The following is an 18,195-nucleotide window of genomic DNA, read 5'->3' as shown; positions in this document are numbered from 1 at the left end:
CAGATTAACGTGTAGAGACGAACAGACAGATTAACATGTAGAGACGATCAGACAGATTAACGTGTAGAGACGATCAAACAGATTAACGTGTAGAGACGATCAGACAGATTAACGTGTAGAGACGATCAGACAGCCAGACAGATTAACGTGTAGAGACGAATAGACAGATTAACATGTAGAGACGAACAGACAGATTAACATGTAGAGATGATCAGACAGCCAGACAGATTAACGTGTAGAGACGATCAGACAGCCAGACAGATTAACGTGTAGAGACGATCAGACAGCCAGACAGATTAACGTGTAGAGACGATCAGACAGCCAGACAGATTAACACGTAGAGACGAACAGACAGATTAACGTGTAGAGACGATCAGACAGATTAACGTGTAGAGACGATCAGACAGATTAACGTGTAGAGACGATCAGACAGATTAACGTGTAGAGACGATCAGACAGATTAACGTGTAGAGACGATCAGACAGCCAGACAGATTAACGTGTAGAGACGATCAGACAGCCAGACAGATTAACGTGTAGAGACGATCAGACAGCCAGACAGATTAGACAGCCAGACAGATTAACGTGTAGAGACGATCAGACAGCCAGACAGATTAACATGTAGAGACGATCAGACAGATTAACGTGTAGAGACGATCAGACAGCCAGACAGATTAACGTGTAGAGACGATCAGACAGATTAACATGTAGAGACGATCAGACAGATTAACGTGTAGAGACGATCAGACAGATTAACGTGTAGAGACGATCAGACAGATTAACGTGTAGAGACGATCAGACAGATTAACGTGTAGAGACGATCAGACAGATTAACGTGTAGAGACGAACAGACAGATTAACGTGTAGAGACGATCAGACAGATTAACATGTAGAGACGATCAGACAGATTAACGTGTAGAGACGATCAGACAGATTAACGTGTAGAGACGATCAGACAGATTAACGTGTAGAGACGATCAGACAGATTAACGTGTAGAGACGATCAGACAGATTAACGTGTAGAGACGATCAGACAGATTAACGTGTAGAGACGATCAGACAGATTAACGTGTAGAGACGATCAGACAGATTAACGTGTAGAGACGATCAGACAGATTAACGTGTAGAGACGATCAGACAGATTAACGTGTAGAGACGATCAGACAGATTAACGTGTAGAGACGATCAGACAGATTAACATGTAGAGACGATCAGACAGCCAGACAGATTAACGTGTAGAGACGATCAGACAGATTAACGTGTAGAGACGATCAGACAGATTAACGTGTAGAGACGATCAGACAGATTAACGTGTAGAGACGATCAGACAGATTAACGTGTAGAGACGATCAGACAGATTAACATGTAGAGACGATCAGACAGATTAACATGTAGAGACGATCAGACAGCCAGACAGATTAACGTGTAGAGACGATCAGACAGATTAACGTGTAGAGACGATCAGACAGATTAACGTGTAGAGACGATCAGACAGATTAACGTGTAGAGACGATCAGACAGATTAACGTGTAGAGACGATCAGACAGATTAACGTGTAGAGACGATCAGACAGATTAACGTGTAGAGACGATCAGACAGATTAACGTGTAGAGACGATCAGACAGATTAACGTGTAGAGACGATCAGACAGATTAACATGTAGAGACGATCAGACAGATTAACGTGTAGAGACGATCAGACAGATTAACGTGTAGAGACGATCAGACAGATTAACATGTAGAGACGATCAGACAGATTAACGTGTAGAGACGATCAGACAGATTAACATGTAGAGACGATCAGACAGATTAACGTGTAGAGACGATCAGACAGATTAACGTGTAGAGACGATCAGACAGATTAACGTGTAGAGACGATCAGACAGATTAACGTGTAGAGACGATCAGACAGATTAACATGTAGAGACGATCAGACAGATTAACGTGTAGAGACGATCAGACAGATTAACGTGTAGAGACGATCAGACAGATTAACGTGTAGAGACGATCAGACAGCTTAACGTGTAGAGACGATCAGACAGCTTAACGTGTAGAGACGATCAGACAGATTAACGTGTAGAGACGATTAGACAGATTAACGTGTAGAGACGATCAGACAGATTAACGTGTAGAGACGATCAGACAGATTAACATGTAGAGACGATTAGACAGATTAACGTGTAGAGACGATTAGACAGATTAACGTGTAGAGACGATTAGACAGATTAACGTGTAGAGACGATCAGACAGATTAACGTGTAGAGACGATCAGACAGATTAACATGTAGAGACGATCAGACAGATTAACATGTAGAGACGATCAGACAGATTAACGTGTAGAGACGATCAGACAGATTAACATGTAGAGACGATCAGACAGATTAACGTGTAGAGACGATCAGACAGATTAACATGTAGAGACGAACAGACAGATTAACATGTAGAGACGATCAGACAGATTAACGTGTAGAGACGATCAGACAGATTAACGTGTAGAGACGATCAGACAGATTAACATGTAGAGACGATCAGACAGATTAACATGTAGAGACGATCAGACAGATTAACATGTAGAGACGATCAGACAGATTAACATGTAGAGACGAACAGACAGATTAACATGTAGAGACGATCAGACAGATTAACGTGTAGAGACGATCAGACAGATTAACGTGTAGAGACGAACAGACAGATTAACGTGTAGAGACGATCAGACAGATTAACGTGTAGAGACGATCAGACAGATTAACGTGTAGAGACGAACAGACCGATTAACGTGTAGAGACGATCAGACAGATTAACGTGTAGAGACGATCAGACAGATTAACGTGTAGAGACGATCAGACAGATTAACATGTAGAGACGAACAGACAGATTAACGTGTAGAGACGATCAGACAGATTAACATGTAGAGACGATCAGACAGATTAACGTGTAGAGACGATCAGACAGATTAACATGTAGAGACGAACAGACAGATTAACGTGTAGAGACGATCAGACAGATTAACGTGTAGAGACGATCAGACAGATTAACGTGTAGAGACGAACAGACAGATTAACGTGTAGAGACGATCAGACAGATTAACATGTAGAGACGAACAGACAGATTAACATGTAGAGACGATCAGACAGATTAACATGTAGAGACGAACAGACAGATTAACGTGTAGAGACGAACAGACAGATTAACATGTAGAGACGATCAGACAGATTAACATGTAGAGACGATCAGACAGATTAACATGTAGAGACGAACAGACAGATTAACATGTAGAGACGATCAGACAGCCAGACAGATTAACGTGTAGAGACGATCAGACAGATTAACGTGTAGAGACGATCAGACAGATTAACATGTAGAGACGATCAGACAGCCAGACAGATTAACGTGTAGAGACGATCAGACAGATTAACGTGTAGAGACGATCAGACAGATTAACGTGTAGAGACGATCAGACAGATTAACGTGTAGAGACGATCAGACAGATTAACATGTAGAGACGGTCAGACAGATTAACATGTAGAGACGAACAGACAGATTAACGTGTAGAGACGATCAGACAGATTAACATGTAGAGACGATCAGACAGATTAACATGTAGAGACGAACAGACAGATTAACGTGTAGAGACGATCAGACAGATTAACATGTAGAGACGAACAGACAGATTAACGTGTAGAGACGATCAGACAGCCAGACAGATTAACATCCATCCACTCCTCACCCTGATCAGCACCACGTCAGCTGCCTCTATGGCCACGTCAGTGCCAGTTCCAATGGCGATGCCAACGTCTGCCATGGCCAGAGCGGGCGAGTCGTTGACCCCGTCACCCACCATGGCCACCCTCTTCCCTGCCTGCTGCAGCTGCTCTACCTTGGCTACCTTGTGGGACGGCAGCACCTCCGCAAACACCTTCCTGATGCCCACCTGGAGGAGACAGAGAGACAGCTAAATGACAGTTCACAAGACACAATAAAAGCACATTTACACCTTCCTGATGCCCACCCGGAGGAGACAGAGAGACAGCTAAATGACAGTTCACAAGACACAATCAAACCACATTTCCATTTGGGTTGTTAATCAGATGCTGTTATCCAGAGTGACATGTTCTGGTTCAGTGGATACATTCATAAACATTATATTTGCATGTAGTAGTCTATGTAGTCTCCCGTGACCTCTGAACCCCACCCAGCCAGCCCAGGCCCCTACCTGAGCAGCGATGGCCCGTGCTGTCTTGCTGTTGTCTCCAGTCATCAGAATCACCTCCAGCCCCATGGCCTGCAGGGTGTGAACCGCCAACTCTGCCTCAGGCTTCACTGTGTCTGCTATGGCTATCATGGCACATAGAAGACCTACAGAGAGAGACAGAGAGAGAGACAGAGACAGGGGGAGAGTGATTATATACACTCAGCAACACAATGGATTAAAGGTTGGAGACTCCTCAGGCTACTCAGTACTCAGTACTCCTCAGGCGACTCAGTACTCCTCAGGCGACTCAGTACTCCTCAGGCGACTCAGTACTCCTCAGGCGACTCAGTACTCCTCAGGCGACTCAGTACTCCTCAGGCGACTCAGTACTCCTCAGGCGACTCAGTACTCCTCAGGCTACTCAGTACTCCTCAGGCTACTCAGTACTCCTCAGGCTACTCAGTACTCCTCAGGCTACTCAGTACTCCTCAGGCTACTCAGTACTCCTCAGGCTACTCAGTACTCCTCAGGCTACTCAGTACTCCTCAGGCTACTCAGTACTCCTCAGGCTACTCAGTACTCCTCAGGCTACTCAGTACTCAGTACTCCTAAGGCTACTCAGTACTCCTAAGGCTACTCAGTACTCAGTACTCCTCAGTACTCCTCAGGCTACTCAGTACTCCTCAGGCTACTCAGTACTCCTCAGGCTACTCAGTACTCCTCAGGCTACTCAGTACTCCTCAGGCTACTCAGTACTCAGTACTCCTCAGGCTACTCAGTACTCAGTACTCCTAAGGCTACTCAGTACTCCTCAGGCTACTCAGTACTCACTGTCGACTGCCACCAGTACAGCAGTGCGTCCTCTGCGTTCATGTTCATTCATGGTCTCGTCAACATCAGGTCTGATCTGCAGTCCGTTCCTCCTCATCCACTCCCTGTTCCCTATCAACACCACGTAGGATGCTGTCTGCACCAGGGCTATAGAGGAACACAGAGAGGTTACTGGTTCCCTATCAACACCACGTAGGATGCTGTCTGCACCAGGGCTATAGAGGAACACAGAGAGGTTACTGGTTCCCTATCAACACCACGTAGGACGCTGTCTGCACCAGGGCTATAGAGGAACACAGAGAGGTTACTGGTTCCCTATCAACACCACGTAGGACGCTGTCTGCACCAGGGCTATAGAGGAACACAGAGAGGTTACTGGTTCTCTGTCTGCACCAGGGCTATAGAGGAACACAGAGAGAGGTTACTGGTTCCCTATCAACACCACGTAGGACGCTGTCTGCACCACGTAGGACGCTGTCTGCACCAGGGCTATAGAGGAACACAGAGAGGTTACTGGTTCCCTATCAACACCACGTAGGACGCTGTCTGCACCAGGGCTATAGAGGAACACAGAGAGGTTACTGGTTCCCTATCAACACCACGTAGGACGCTGTCTGCACCAGGGCTATAGAGGAACACAGAGAGGTTACTGGTTCCCTATCAACACCACGTAGGACGCTGTCTGCACCAGGGCTATAGAGGAACACAGAGAGGTTACTGGTTCCCTATCAACACCACGTAGGACGCTGTCTGCACCAGGGCTATAGAGGAACACAGAGAGGTTACTGGTTCCCTATCAACACCACGTAGGACGCTGTCTGCACCAGGGCTATAGAGGAACACAGAGAGGTTACTGGTTCCCTATCAACACCACGTAGGACGCTGTCTGCACCAGGGCTATAGAGGAACACAGAGAGGTTACTGGTTCTCTGTCTGCACCAGGGCTATAGAGGAACACAGAGAGGTTACTGGTTCTCTGTCTGCACCAGGGCTATAGAGGAACACAGAGAGGTTACTGGTTCTCTGTCTGCACCAGGGCTATAGAGGAACACAGAGGTTACTGGTTCTCTGTCTGCACCAGGGCTATAGAGGAACACAGAGAGGTTACTGGTTCTCTGTCTGCACCAGGGCTATAGAGGAACACAGAGAGGTTACTGGTTCTCTGTCTGCACCAGGGCTATAGAGGAACACAGAGAGGTTACTGGTTCTCTGTCTGCACCAGGGCTATAGAGGAACACAGAGAAGTTACTGGTTCTCTGTCTGCACCAGGGCTATAGAGGAACACAGAGGAATAATAGGGGTTAGACTAGAATATCTCCTAGATTGTAGACAGAATGCATAGCATGCATTTCAATCGGTGCAGTGGAAACAGGCCTTATGGTGAATAATAATTGACAATAAGGGCTAATTTAAGATTGTATTTTCCATTCGGCTTTAAAACAATTGAAAATAGCTGTCTTATTTTGCACTACATATCCCAGTACGCACTGAGAGGCTGCGGGTCCATGATGAGGGGGTGTGATTCTGGCTGGGTTCTGGAGTCACTGATCTGGACCAGAACACTGTTTCTTTGGTTGTTGTCTTCACTGTCACTGTCCTCCTGATGTTGTCTCAGCAGGGTCTCTGTGTTACTGACCTAACACACACACACACACACACACACACACACACACACACACAGGTTTAGTTAATTACACAGCCGTCACGGGCCTCTCCTGATGGTCTCTGTGTTACTGACCTAACACACACACAGGTTTAGTTAATTACACAGCCGTCACGGGCCTCTCCTGATGGTCTCTGTGTTACTGACCTAACACACACACAGGTTTAGTTAATTACACAGCCGTCACGGGCCTCTCCTGATGGTCTCAGTGTTACTGACCTAACACACACACAGGTTTAGTTAATTACACAGCCGTCACGGGCCTCTCCTGATGGTCTCTGTGTTACTGACCTAACACACACACAGGTTTAGTTAATTACACAGCCGTCACGGGCCTCTCCTGATGGTCTCAGTGTTACTGACCTAACACACACACAGGTTTAGTTAATTACACAGCCGTCACGGGCCTCTCCTGATGGTCTCAGTGTTACTGACCTAACACACACACAGGTTTAGTTAATTACACAGCCGTCACGGGCCTCTCCTGATGGTCTCAGTGTTACTGACCTAACACACACACAGGTTTAGTTAATTACACAGCCGTCACGGGCCTCTCCTGATGGTCTCAGTGTTACTGACCTGGCATCGTATTCCACAGCCTGGCACAGCCTGGAAGTCAGTACACGCACCAAGGGACTCCGTACCCAGCTCCTAATACAGAGACAGATTAGTACACTTCATCTGGATCCACAATGGAATGATCCACTCACGACCAGTCTCCTACCTGTCAGCTGTAGGACTGAGGTTCAGGTGGACTCACCCGTTTACAGTACTTGGTAACGGAATCAGACTCACCCGTTTACAGTACTTGGTAACGGAATCAGACTCACCCGTTTACAGTACTTGGTAACGGAATCAGACTCACCCGTTTACAGTACTTGGTAACAGAATCAGACTCACCTGTTTACAGTACTTGGTAACAGAATCAGACTCACCTGTTTACAGTACTTGGTGATGGCAGCTCCCAGCGGGTGTTCACTGTTGTTCTCTGCGGTCCCTACGATGGCCAGCAGACGGGAGCGAGGCATCCTGTTCCCCTCCACTACAATCTTCACCTGGATGACTTTAGGAGCTCCGTAGGTGATGGTACCCGTCTTATCAAACACCACTGTCTGGATCTGGAAAATATACCGTTTTTTTTGTAATGAGTTAGCAATAAGGGAAGCGATAGTATAGCGATCCTCAGACAATTTAATAACATACACCCAGTAAGTGTAACAGTCGCAAACAATCAGATTCTGACTACAAACATGAGGCATAACAAATCAAACCGAATGATTTTTACTATCAATATGATATTATTAGTGATCAACTATTGTCTGATTGGTAGTGTCTTCTCCCCTCACCTTGTGTGCCATCTCTAGTGGTTCCCCTCCCTTGATGAGGATACCGTTCTGAGCGCCCACTCCCGTGCCCACCATCACAGCTGTCGGGGTTGCCAGGCCCAGAGAGCAGGGGCAGGCGATACACAGCACCGTGATGGAGGCCTGGAAGGCAAACCTGATCACGGCTTCTGCCTTGGAGATGCTCTTATCATAGCCCTGTAGAGGGAGACAGAGTGACGTTAGACAGGGTAGTCTACAGCTTGGAGACGCTCTTATCATAGCCCTGTAGAGGGAGACAGAGAAACAGGGGAACAGTCTGGATTACATATCAATAGTCTAATGCTGATTTCCTCTCCCTTGCCTCCTTCCCTTGATCAGCCTCCACTGTTTAACTTCTTTGGGGTAGGGGGCAGTATTTTCACGTCCGGATGAAAAGCATGCTCAGAGTAAACGGCCTGCTACAAAGCCATAAAAGCTAGAATATGCATACATATTATAATATGCAGTTCTAAAACTGTTTGAATGATGTCTGTGAGTATAACAGAACTCATCAGGCAGGCAAAAACCTGAGAAAAAAATCCAACCAGGAAGTGGGAATTCTGAGGTTGGTCGATTTTCAAATCAGCTCCTATTGAAGATACAGTGGGATATTGGTAATGTTGCACTTCCTACGGCTTCCACTAGATGTCAACAGTCGTTAGAACCTTGTCTGATGCCTCTACTGTTTAGTGGGGCCGAAGGAGAGGAATTAGTCAGGTCTGCCATGAGGTGACCATGCACGTTCACGTGAGAGCGAGCTTTGTTCCATCGCAATTCTGAAGACACAGGAATACTCTGGTTGGAACATTATTGAAGAATTATGTTAAAAACATCCTAAAGATTGATTCATTACTTCGTTTGTCATGTTTTTACGGACTGTAATATAACTTTTTTAACTTTTCGTCCGTACTTTCCGCTGGACCTGCCCGCGCGTCGTGAGTTTGGAAAGTGTACTGAAGGAGGAATTTGGACATAAATGACGGACATTATCGAACAAAACAAACATTTATTGTGGAACTGGGATTCCTGGGAGTGCATTCCGATAAAGATCATCAAAGGTAAGTGAATGTTTATAATGTGACTTCTGTTGACTGCATAATATGGCGGCTATATTTGTCTTGATTGGGCTCCGAGCGCCGACTCAGATTATTGCATGGTTTTCTTTTTCCGTAAAGCTTTTTTGAAAATCTGACACAGCGGTTGCATTAAGGAGAAGTGCATCTAAAAGTCCATGCATAACAGTTGTATCTTTTAGCAATGTTTATTATGAGTATTCCTGTAAATTGATGTGGCTCTCTGCAAAATCACCGGATGTTTTGTGACTTCTGAACGTAAGGCGCCAATGTAAACTCAGATTTTTGGATATAAATATGAACTTCACCGAACAAAACATACATGTATTGTGTAACATGAAGTCCTATGAGTGTCATCTGATGAAGACCATCAAAGGTTAGTGATAAATTTTATCTATATTTCTGCTTTTTGTGAATCCTCTCTTTGGCTGGAAAAATGGCTGTGTTATTCTGTGACTAGGTGCTGACCTAACATAATCGTTTGGTTTGCTTTCGTCGTAAAGCCTTTTTGAAATCGGACACTGTGGCTGGATTTACAACAAGTGTATCTTTAAAATGGTGTAAAATACATGTATGTTTGAAGAATTTTAATTATGGGATTTCTGTTGTTTTGAATTTGGCGCCCTGCAGTTTCACTGGCTGTTGAAGAGGTGGGACGCTACCGTCCCACGTACCCTAGAGAGGTTAAACAGGAAGTAGACAGGTGACAGCAGATTCCCCACTAGGCCTTTCCCATACTGCTCTCACAAAGAGACAGGATTTAAATGAAAATTATGTAAATGCCTGATTTAAGTGGAATGATTTAGCTAAATACACCCCCTGTAAATACACCCACAGATAACAGTATCGTAAAGGTTTTTACACAGATAACAGTATCGTAAAGGTTTTTACACAGATATCAGTATCGTAAAGGTTTTTACACAGATATCAGTATAGTAAAGGTTTTTACACAGATATCAGTATAGTAAAGGTTTTTACACAGATATCAGTATAGTAAAGGTTTTTACACAGATATCAGTATAGTAAAGGTTTTTACACAGATATCAGTATAGTAATAGTTTTTACACAGATATCAGTATAGTAAAGGTTTTTACACATATATCAGTATAGCAAAGGTTTTTACACATATATCAGTATAGTAAAGGTTTTTACACAGATATCAGTATAGTAAAGGTTTTTACACAGATATCAGTATAGTAAAGGTTTTTACACAGATATCAGTATAGTAAAGGTTTTACACAGATATCAGTATAGTAAAGGTTTTACATAGATATCAGTATAGTAAAGGTTTTTACACAGATATCAGTATAGTAAAGGCTACTCACAGGGAAGTATTTCTCCACCAGTGGAAAGTCAACAAAGCCAATGAGGATCCAGGCGAACAGAGTGAGGAGAGAGACCCCAACGATGAACGGGACAAAGTAACCACTGATCTTATCTGCAAACTGCTGGATGGGAGCCTGCAGGGGAGAGGTCAGAGGTCATAAAGGTTAAAGGTTAAAGCATAGGTCAGAGGCCACAGAGGTGAAGCTCTTCCAGCTCATTACTGAAAAATGTATTCTGAGACAAATCCTCCATGTGTTGCCCAAGGTCAGTTCTGTCAAAATCAAATATAGACAAATATATATCAAATATATATCAAATATCCCTTATATCCAACTCAAAGTCCAGGAAACAGAAGATAATTTACACAAAAATTGACATATTACCACCACCACCCTCACCTTAGATGTCTGAGCCTCCTCCACTAGTTTCACTATCTGAGACAGGGTTGTGTCCAGGCCCACGTGTGTAGCACTGACGAGCAGAGAGCCGTTCTGGTTGATAGAGCCAGCTATCACTGTGCTGCCTGGCTTCTTAGTCACTGGCATGGCCTCGCCTGGGACACAAAACACATCAGAGATGAGACATTAGCTTTGAGATGTATCCTCTCCAGTCTCCTCAGAGTTGATCTTCCCCACTGTAACCCACCTGTGATGAGGGACTCGTCAGCCATGCTGTGTCCCTCGATGACCCTCCCATCAACGGGGAACTTCCCTCCAGGCACCACCCTGACCACGTCTCCTCTCTGGACCAGCTCTACATCTACCTGCTCCTCACTGACATGGACAGAGAGAAAGGCATGTAGTCAGATGCAGGTTCTATGCCATGTCTCAAAAGAGTTTGCTGTTCAATGTTGGCCTGGGGTCAGTTCTGATTAAACATCGAAATGAAACTTAAACACTTGAAATAGTTTCAAATATCTTACAACCTGCCTTATCCAATTCCTAATCTCAGGGCCAGAAACTGTTTTGGTTAAGAGCAGAAACACCCAGGCTATCCAACTACAAGTCTAGAAACAGGACATGTTTAGTGAAGTACCTGAGTACAGACATGTCCGTGTTCAGCGTGACCACCGTGGCCTCGCTGGCCTGGAGGGACATCAGCTTGGACAGAGCTTCTGATGTCTTACTCTGCAGGGGAGACAGAGCAGGTCAGGAGTATATGGTTGCAATAGCTACAGAGCATTCGGGCCGGATGTGATACAGCCTGGTTTCGAACCAGGGACTGCAGTGATGCCTCTTGCGCTGAGGTGCAGTGCCTCAGACCTGCGCCACTCCGGGGCTCATGTCTTCTAGAAGATATGCTTCTACATCTTTATAGCAACGGACAGTAGTAGCTGCAGAGCATGGTGCTATTTCTGTAACTAGAGTACGTCTCTATTAATGATAAGTTATCCGTTTGTGTTATAGCTAAAGTATGCTTTTACATACAGTGCCTTCAGAAAGTATTCAGACCCGTTGACTTCCCCCACATTTTGTTACATTACAGCATTATTCTTAAAATGGTTAAATTGTACCCCCCCTTATCAATCGACACACAAAACCTCAATGACAAAGCAAAAAACCAGGCTGCATCACATCCAGCCGTGATTGGGAGTCCCATAGGGCGGCGCACAATTGGCCCAGCGTCGTCCAGGTTTGGCCGGGGTAGGCCGTCATTGTAAATAAGAATTTGTTCTTAATTGACTTGTCTAGTTAAATAAAGAGATATATAGGTTCAGTACCTTGGCAATCTGCTCCAGCCAGCGCCCCAGGGAGATGAAGACAAAGAGCATGGGGGGCGTGTCAAAGAAAGTGATGGGGTTGACCTTTGCCCTCTCTATCATGGCGACCATGAGGATGACCACGGAGTAGGTGAAGGCTATGGAGGTGGCCAGCACGATGAGCACGTCCATGTTGGCTGTTTTGTGTTTCAGGGCCTTGTAGGCATGGGTGTAGAAGTAGCGTCCTCCAATAAACTAAAAGACAAGAATGTAAAAAAAATAATAATAATAATAATTTCAGGTTTGATAAAAAAATGACTTTCACACTTGAGTCACAAATGGTGATTATTATTTAAGTAAGTATTGTGTTACTTAGAAAGATACACGAGATCACCAAAAGTATGTGGACACCTGCTAGTCAAACATTTAATTCCAAAATGATGGGCATTAATATAGAGTTGGTCCCCCCTCTGCTGCTATAACAGCCTCCACTCTTCTGGGAAGACTTTCCATTAGATGTTGGAACATTGCTGAGTAGACTTGTTTCCATTCAGCCACAAGAGCATTAGTGAGGTCGGGCACAGATGTTGGGCGATTAGGTCTGGCTCGCAGTCGGCGTTCCAATTCATCCCAAAGGTGTTTAATGGGGTTGAGGTCAGGGCTCTATGCACACCAGTAAAGTTCTTCCACACCTATCTCGACAAACCATTTCTGTATGGACCTCGCTTTGTGAACAGGGGCATTGTCATGATGAAACAGGACAGGGCCTTGCCCAAACTGTTGCCACAAAGTTGGAAGCACAGAATCGTCTAGAATGTCATTGTATGCTGTAGCATTAAGATTTTCCTTCACTGGAACTAAGGGGCCTAGCCTGAAACATGAAAAACAGCCCCAGACCATTATTCCTCCGCCACCAAACTTTACAGTTTGCACTATGCATTCAGGCAGGTAGACTTTTCCTGGCATCCGCCAAACCCAGATTCGTCCGTCAGACTGCCAGATGATAAATTGGGATTCATCACTCCAGAGAACGCATTTCCACTGCTCCAGAGTCCAATGGCGGCAAGCTTTACACTAGTCCAGCCAACACTAGGCATTGCGAATGGTGATCTTAGGCTTGTGTGCGGCTGCTCGTCCATGGAAACCCATTTCATGAAGCTTCTGACTAACAGTTATTGTGCTGAAGCAGCTTCCAGAGGTATTTTGGAACTCGGTAGTGAATGTTGCAAACGAGGGCAGACAATTTTTACACGCTTCAGCACTCGGCGGTCCCGTTCTGTGAGCTTGTGTGGCCTACCACTTTGCGGCTGAGCCGTTGTTGCTCTTAGTTGTTTCCACGTCACAATAACAGTACTTACAGTTGACTGGGGCAGCGCTATAGCAGGGCATCCTTGTTGGAAAGGTGGTATCCTATGACGGTGCCACGTTAAAAGTCACTGAGCTCTTCAGTAAGACCATTCTACTGCCAATGTTTGTCTATGGAGATTGCATGGGTGTGTGCTCGATTTTATACCCGTCAGCAACGTGTGTGGCTGAAATGGCCAAATCCACAAATGTTAAGGTGTGTCCACCTACTTTGGTATACAGTGCCTTCAGAAAGTATTCAGACTCCTTGACTTTTTCCATATTTTGTTAAGTTACAGCCTTATTCTAAAATGTATTAAATTGTTTTTTTTTGCTCATCAATGTACACACAATACCTCATAATGACAAAGCAAAATCAGGTTTTTGAAATGTTTGCTAATTCACTAAATATAAAAAAACATATTTACATAAGTGTTCAGACCCTTTACTCAGTACTTTGTTGAAGAACCTTTGGCATTGATTACAGCCTTGAGTCTTCTTGGGTATGACGCTACAAGCTTGGCACACCTGTATCTGGAGAGTTTCACTCATTCATCCCTGCAGATCCTCTCAAGCTCTGTCAGGTTGGATGGGGAGTGTCGCTGCACAGCCATTTTCAGGTCTCTCGAGAGATGTTCGATCGAGTTCAAGTCTGGGCTCTGGCTGGGCCACTCAAGGACATTCATAGACTTGTTCCGACGCCACTCCTGCATTGTCTTGGCTGTGTGCTTAAGGTTGCTGTCCTATTGGAAGGTGAACCTTCGGCCCAGTCTGAAGTCCTGAGTGCTCAGGAGCAGGTTTTCATCAAGAATCTCTCTGTACTTCGCGCTGTTCATCTTTCCCTCAATCCTGAGTAGTCTGCCAGTCCCTGCCGCTGAAAAACATCCCCAAAGCATGATGCTGCCACTACCATGCTTCACCATAGGGATGGTGCCAGGTTTCCTCCAGACATGACGCTTGACATTTAGGCCAAAGAGTTCAATCTTGGTTTCATCAGACCAGAGAATCTTGTTTCTCATAGTCGGAGTGTCTTTACGGAAACTCCAAGTGGGCTGTCATGTGCCTTTTACTGAGAAATGGCTTCCGTCTGGCCAATCTACCATAAAGGCCTGATTGGTGGAGTGCTGCAGAGATTGTTGACCTTCTGGAAGGTTCTCCCATCTCCACAGAGGAACTCTGGATCTCTGTCAGAGTGACCATCTGGTTTTGGTCACCTCCCTGACCATGGCCCTTTTCCCCCAATTGCTCAGTTCGCCCGGGCGGCCAGCTCTAGGAAGAGGATTGGTGGTTCCAAACTTCTTCTATTTAAGAATGATGAGGTCACTGTGTTCTTAGGGACCTTCAATGCTGTAGACATTTATTGGTACCCTTCTCCAGATCTGTGCCTCGATACAATCCTGTCTCGGAGCTCTAAGGACAATTCCTTTGACCTCATGGCTTGGTTTTTGCTCTGACATGCGCTGTGGGACCTTATATAGACAGGTGTGTGCCTTTCCAAATCATGTCCAGTCACTTGAATTTACCACAGGTGGACTCCAATCAAGTTGTAGAAACATCTCAAGGATGATCAAAGGAAACAGGATGCACCTGAGCTCAATTTCGAGTCTCATAGCAAAGGGTCTGAATAATTATGTAAATAAGGTCTCCGTTTATTTTATTTTATACATTTGCTAAAAATTCGAAAAACCTGTTTTTGCTTTGTCATTATGGGTTATTGTGTGTAGATTGTTGAGGATTTAAAAAAAGTATGTAATCCATTTTAGAATAAGGCTGTAACAAAATGTGGAAAAAGTCAAGGGGTCTGAATACTTTCCCGGAGGCACTGTATATAGTGTAAGTCTAATTTTAAATCAGGGGCTTATTCAGTCTGATATGATCTATTTTATTCAACAGAGTCTTGTTTGTTCTACATAATACATTTCTACACTGCTCCCTCCCTCCCCGTCTATACGCCCCAAGTGACTGCTCCCTCCCTCCCCGTCTATACGCCCCAAGTGACTGCTCGCTCCCTCCCTCCCCGTCTATACGCCCCAAGTGACTGCTCGCTCCCTCCCCAAGTGACTGCTCCCTCCCTCCCCAAGTGACTGCTCCCTCCCTCCCCAAGTGACTGCTCCCTCCCTCCCCAAGTGACTGCTCCCTCCCTCCCCAAGTGACTGCTCCCTCCCTCCCCAAGTGACTGCTCCCTCCCTCCCCAAGTGACTGCTCCCTCCTGGGGCGTATAGACGGGGGGGGAGGGAGCACCATCTATCTATCCCTCCCTCCCCATCTTTCCCCCCTCCCTCCCCCCATCTATCTATCCCTCCCCCCTATCCATCTCTCCCTCCCCCCCATCTATCTATCTCTCCCTCCCTCCCCCCTATCTATCTCTCCCTCCCTCCCCCCATCTATCTATCCCTCCCCCCCATCTATCTATCCCTCCCCCCCATCTATCTATCCCTCCCCCCCCCCCCATCTATCTATCCCTCCCCCCCATCTATCTATCCCTCCCTCCCTCCCCCCCATCTATCTATCTATCCCTCCCTCCCCCCATCTATCTATCCCTCCCTCCCTCCCCCCCATCTATCTATCCCTCCCTCCCTCCCCCCCATCTATCCCTCCCTCCCTCCCTCCCCCCCATCTATCCCTCCCTCTCCCCCCATCTATCCCTCCCTCTCCCCCCCATCTATCTATCCCTCCCCCATCTATCCCTCCCTCTCCCCCCATCTATCCCTCCCTCTCCCCCCCATCTATCCCTCCCTCTCCCCCCCGATCTATCCCTCCCTCCCCCCCCGATCTATCCCTCCCCCCCATCTATCCCTCCCTCCCCCCATCTATCCCTCCCTCCCCCCCCCGATCTATCCCTCCCTCCCCCCCCCGATCTATCCCTCCCTCTCCCCCCCGATCTATCCCTCCCTCTCCCCCCCGATCTATCCCTCCCTCTCCCCCCCGATCTATCCCTCCCCCCCATCTATCCCTCCCCCCCATCTATCCCTCCCCCCCATCTATCCCTCCCTCCCCCCCATCTATCCCTCCCCCCCCCCATCTATCCCTCCCTCCCCCCCATCTATCCCTCCCTCCCCCCATCTATCCCTCCCTCCCCCCCATCTATCCCTCCCCCCCATCTATCCCTCCCTCCCCCCCATCTATCCCTCCCTCCCCCCCATCTATCCCTCCCTCCCCCCCATCTATCCCTCCCTCCCCCCCATCTATCCCTCCCTCCCCCCCATCTATCCCTCCCTCTCCCCCCCGATCTATCCCTCCCTCTCCCCCCCGATCTATCCCTCCCTCCCCCCCATCTATCCCTCCCTCCCCCCCATCTATCCCTCCCTCCCCCCCCCATCTATCCCTCCCTCCCCCCCCCCATCTATTCCTCCCTCCCCCCCATCTATCCCTCCCTCCCCCCCATCTATCCCTCCCTCCCCCCCATCTATCCCTCCCTCCCCCCCATCTATCCCTCCCTCCCCCCCATCTATCCCTCCCTCCCTCTTTTTCTCCTACCTGTACAGGGACACAGAAGAGGAATGAGATCAGGTTCATGATGGAGAGGCCTGGGAGCAGCTGTCTTTCCAGGAACATGGTGGAGTGGTAGTGTTCCCGGTCCTGTGTGGTGGCGTTGTGCTGGTGAGACGTGCTGATCTGGTGGTCTACTATGATCATGTAGGTCATCATCCCCATGACTGGGACGCAGAAGAACAGGCTGACCAGGAACGACTTCCTCCATCTGGGAGAAGAGAGAGAGAAGAGGTGGTACGGAGATGGAGACAGACGAGTAATCTCGTCTAAATAGCCAGTGAGGAAAAACCCAAGCAGCTGAACTACTGCCTCCCGTTATCCCACACCTCCCATTCCCTTCCATTACTGTGTGATCTCTCTGCTGTGGTCCAGGTGACTGCCTGTACGATCCTTCTTCACCAGAGATGCCTCGAAGCCCATGTTCTGATAAACAGACAAAATGAATGAATAAATGTAACCCTATATTTTACTAGGTAAAGAAACGGATATCACATTGTCATGAAGGGCAGAGGAGAGGGGTTGCATGACCCAGTTGGGATGAACAAACGAATGGACAAACAAATAAATGAATGATTGAGAAAAAAAAATGAAGTACCTCTATGAGTTTGATGACGTCTCTCGGTCCCGTCACCTCCGGGTCGTACTTGATGTGGGCTTTGTTGGTTGCCAGGGCAACGGAGGCGTAGACGATACCGTTCTCTTTCATCAGGCTGGACTCTATTTTGTGAACGCAGGAGGCACACGTCATTCCCCTGACCTGGAGAGAGGTGGAGAGGAGTACTGTTAATACACGGTTTAGAGGAAACATCTAGCAGGGGTGTAGCACAGAGACACTCTGGGATTATTCAAGAGGGAACCATTACGGTGTGTTGATTAGAAATCAGAACACCATTACGGTGTGTTGACGAGAATCAGAACACCATTACGGTGTGTTGACGAGAATCAGAACACCATTACGGTGTGTTGACGAGAATCAGAACACCATTACGGTGTGTTGACGAGAATCAGAACACCATTACGGTGTGTTGATTAGAATCAGAACACCATTACGGTGTGTTGACGAGAATCAGAACACCATTACGGTGTGTTGACGAGAATCAGAACACAATTACGGTGTGTTGATGAGAATCAGAACACCATTACGGTGTGTTGACGAGAATCAGAACACCATTACGGTGTGTTGATTAGAATCAGAACACCATTACGGTGTGTT

General features: G+C 46.7%; 1 protein-coding gene across 4 annotated transcripts in view; it reads right to left on the bottom strand.

The window, feature by feature from the left end:
- Positions 1-18,195, bottom strand: part of LOC139574770 (copper-transporting ATPase 1-like) — a 43,818-nt gene that overhangs the window by 9,309 nt on the left and 16,314 nt on the right. For 3 of the 4 annotated variants that reach the window (XM_071399650.1, XM_071399648.1, XM_071399649.1), the window contains exons 7-21: positions 17,578-17,739; positions 17,329-17,405; positions 16,968-17,190; positions 12,168-12,401; positions 11,483-11,574; positions 11,093-11,220; positions 10,846-11,000; positions 10,447-10,581; positions 8,031-8,225; positions 7,620-7,802; positions 7,264-7,335; positions 6,510-6,657; positions 5,022-5,168; positions 4,212-4,354; positions 3,726-3,929 (exon numbers count right to left, since the gene is read on the bottom strand). In XM_071399650.1, the coding sequence (XP_071255751.1) occupies positions 3,726-3,929; positions 4,212-4,354; positions 5,022-5,168; positions 6,510-6,657; positions 7,264-7,335; positions 7,620-7,802; positions 8,031-8,225; positions 10,447-10,581; positions 10,846-11,000; positions 11,093-11,220; positions 11,483-11,574; positions 12,168-12,401; positions 16,968-17,190; positions 17,329-17,405; positions 17,578-17,739 (2,298 nt within the window). Of the gene's footprint in view, positions 1-3,725; positions 3,930-4,211; positions 4,355-5,021; positions 5,169-5,272; positions 5,508-5,554; positions 5,579-6,509; positions 6,658-7,263; positions 7,336-7,619; positions 7,803-8,030; positions 8,226-10,446; positions 10,582-10,845; positions 11,001-11,092; positions 11,221-11,482; positions 11,575-12,167; positions 12,402-16,967; positions 17,191-17,328; positions 17,406-17,577; positions 17,740-18,195 lie in introns of those variants that run through there. The other variant, XM_071399651.1, reaches the window with a different exon arrangement.

The sequence above is a fragment of the Salvelinus alpinus genome, chromosome 4 (assembly GCF_045679555.1).
Source record: "Salvelinus alpinus chromosome 4, SLU_Salpinus.1, whole genome shotgun sequence".
Lineage (NCBI taxonomy): Eukaryota > Metazoa > Chordata > Actinopteri > Salmoniformes > Salmonidae > Salvelinus > Salvelinus alpinus.
Note: the sequence above shows the minus strand (reverse complement) of the source record. Positions and strands in the feature narration are given on the sequence as shown.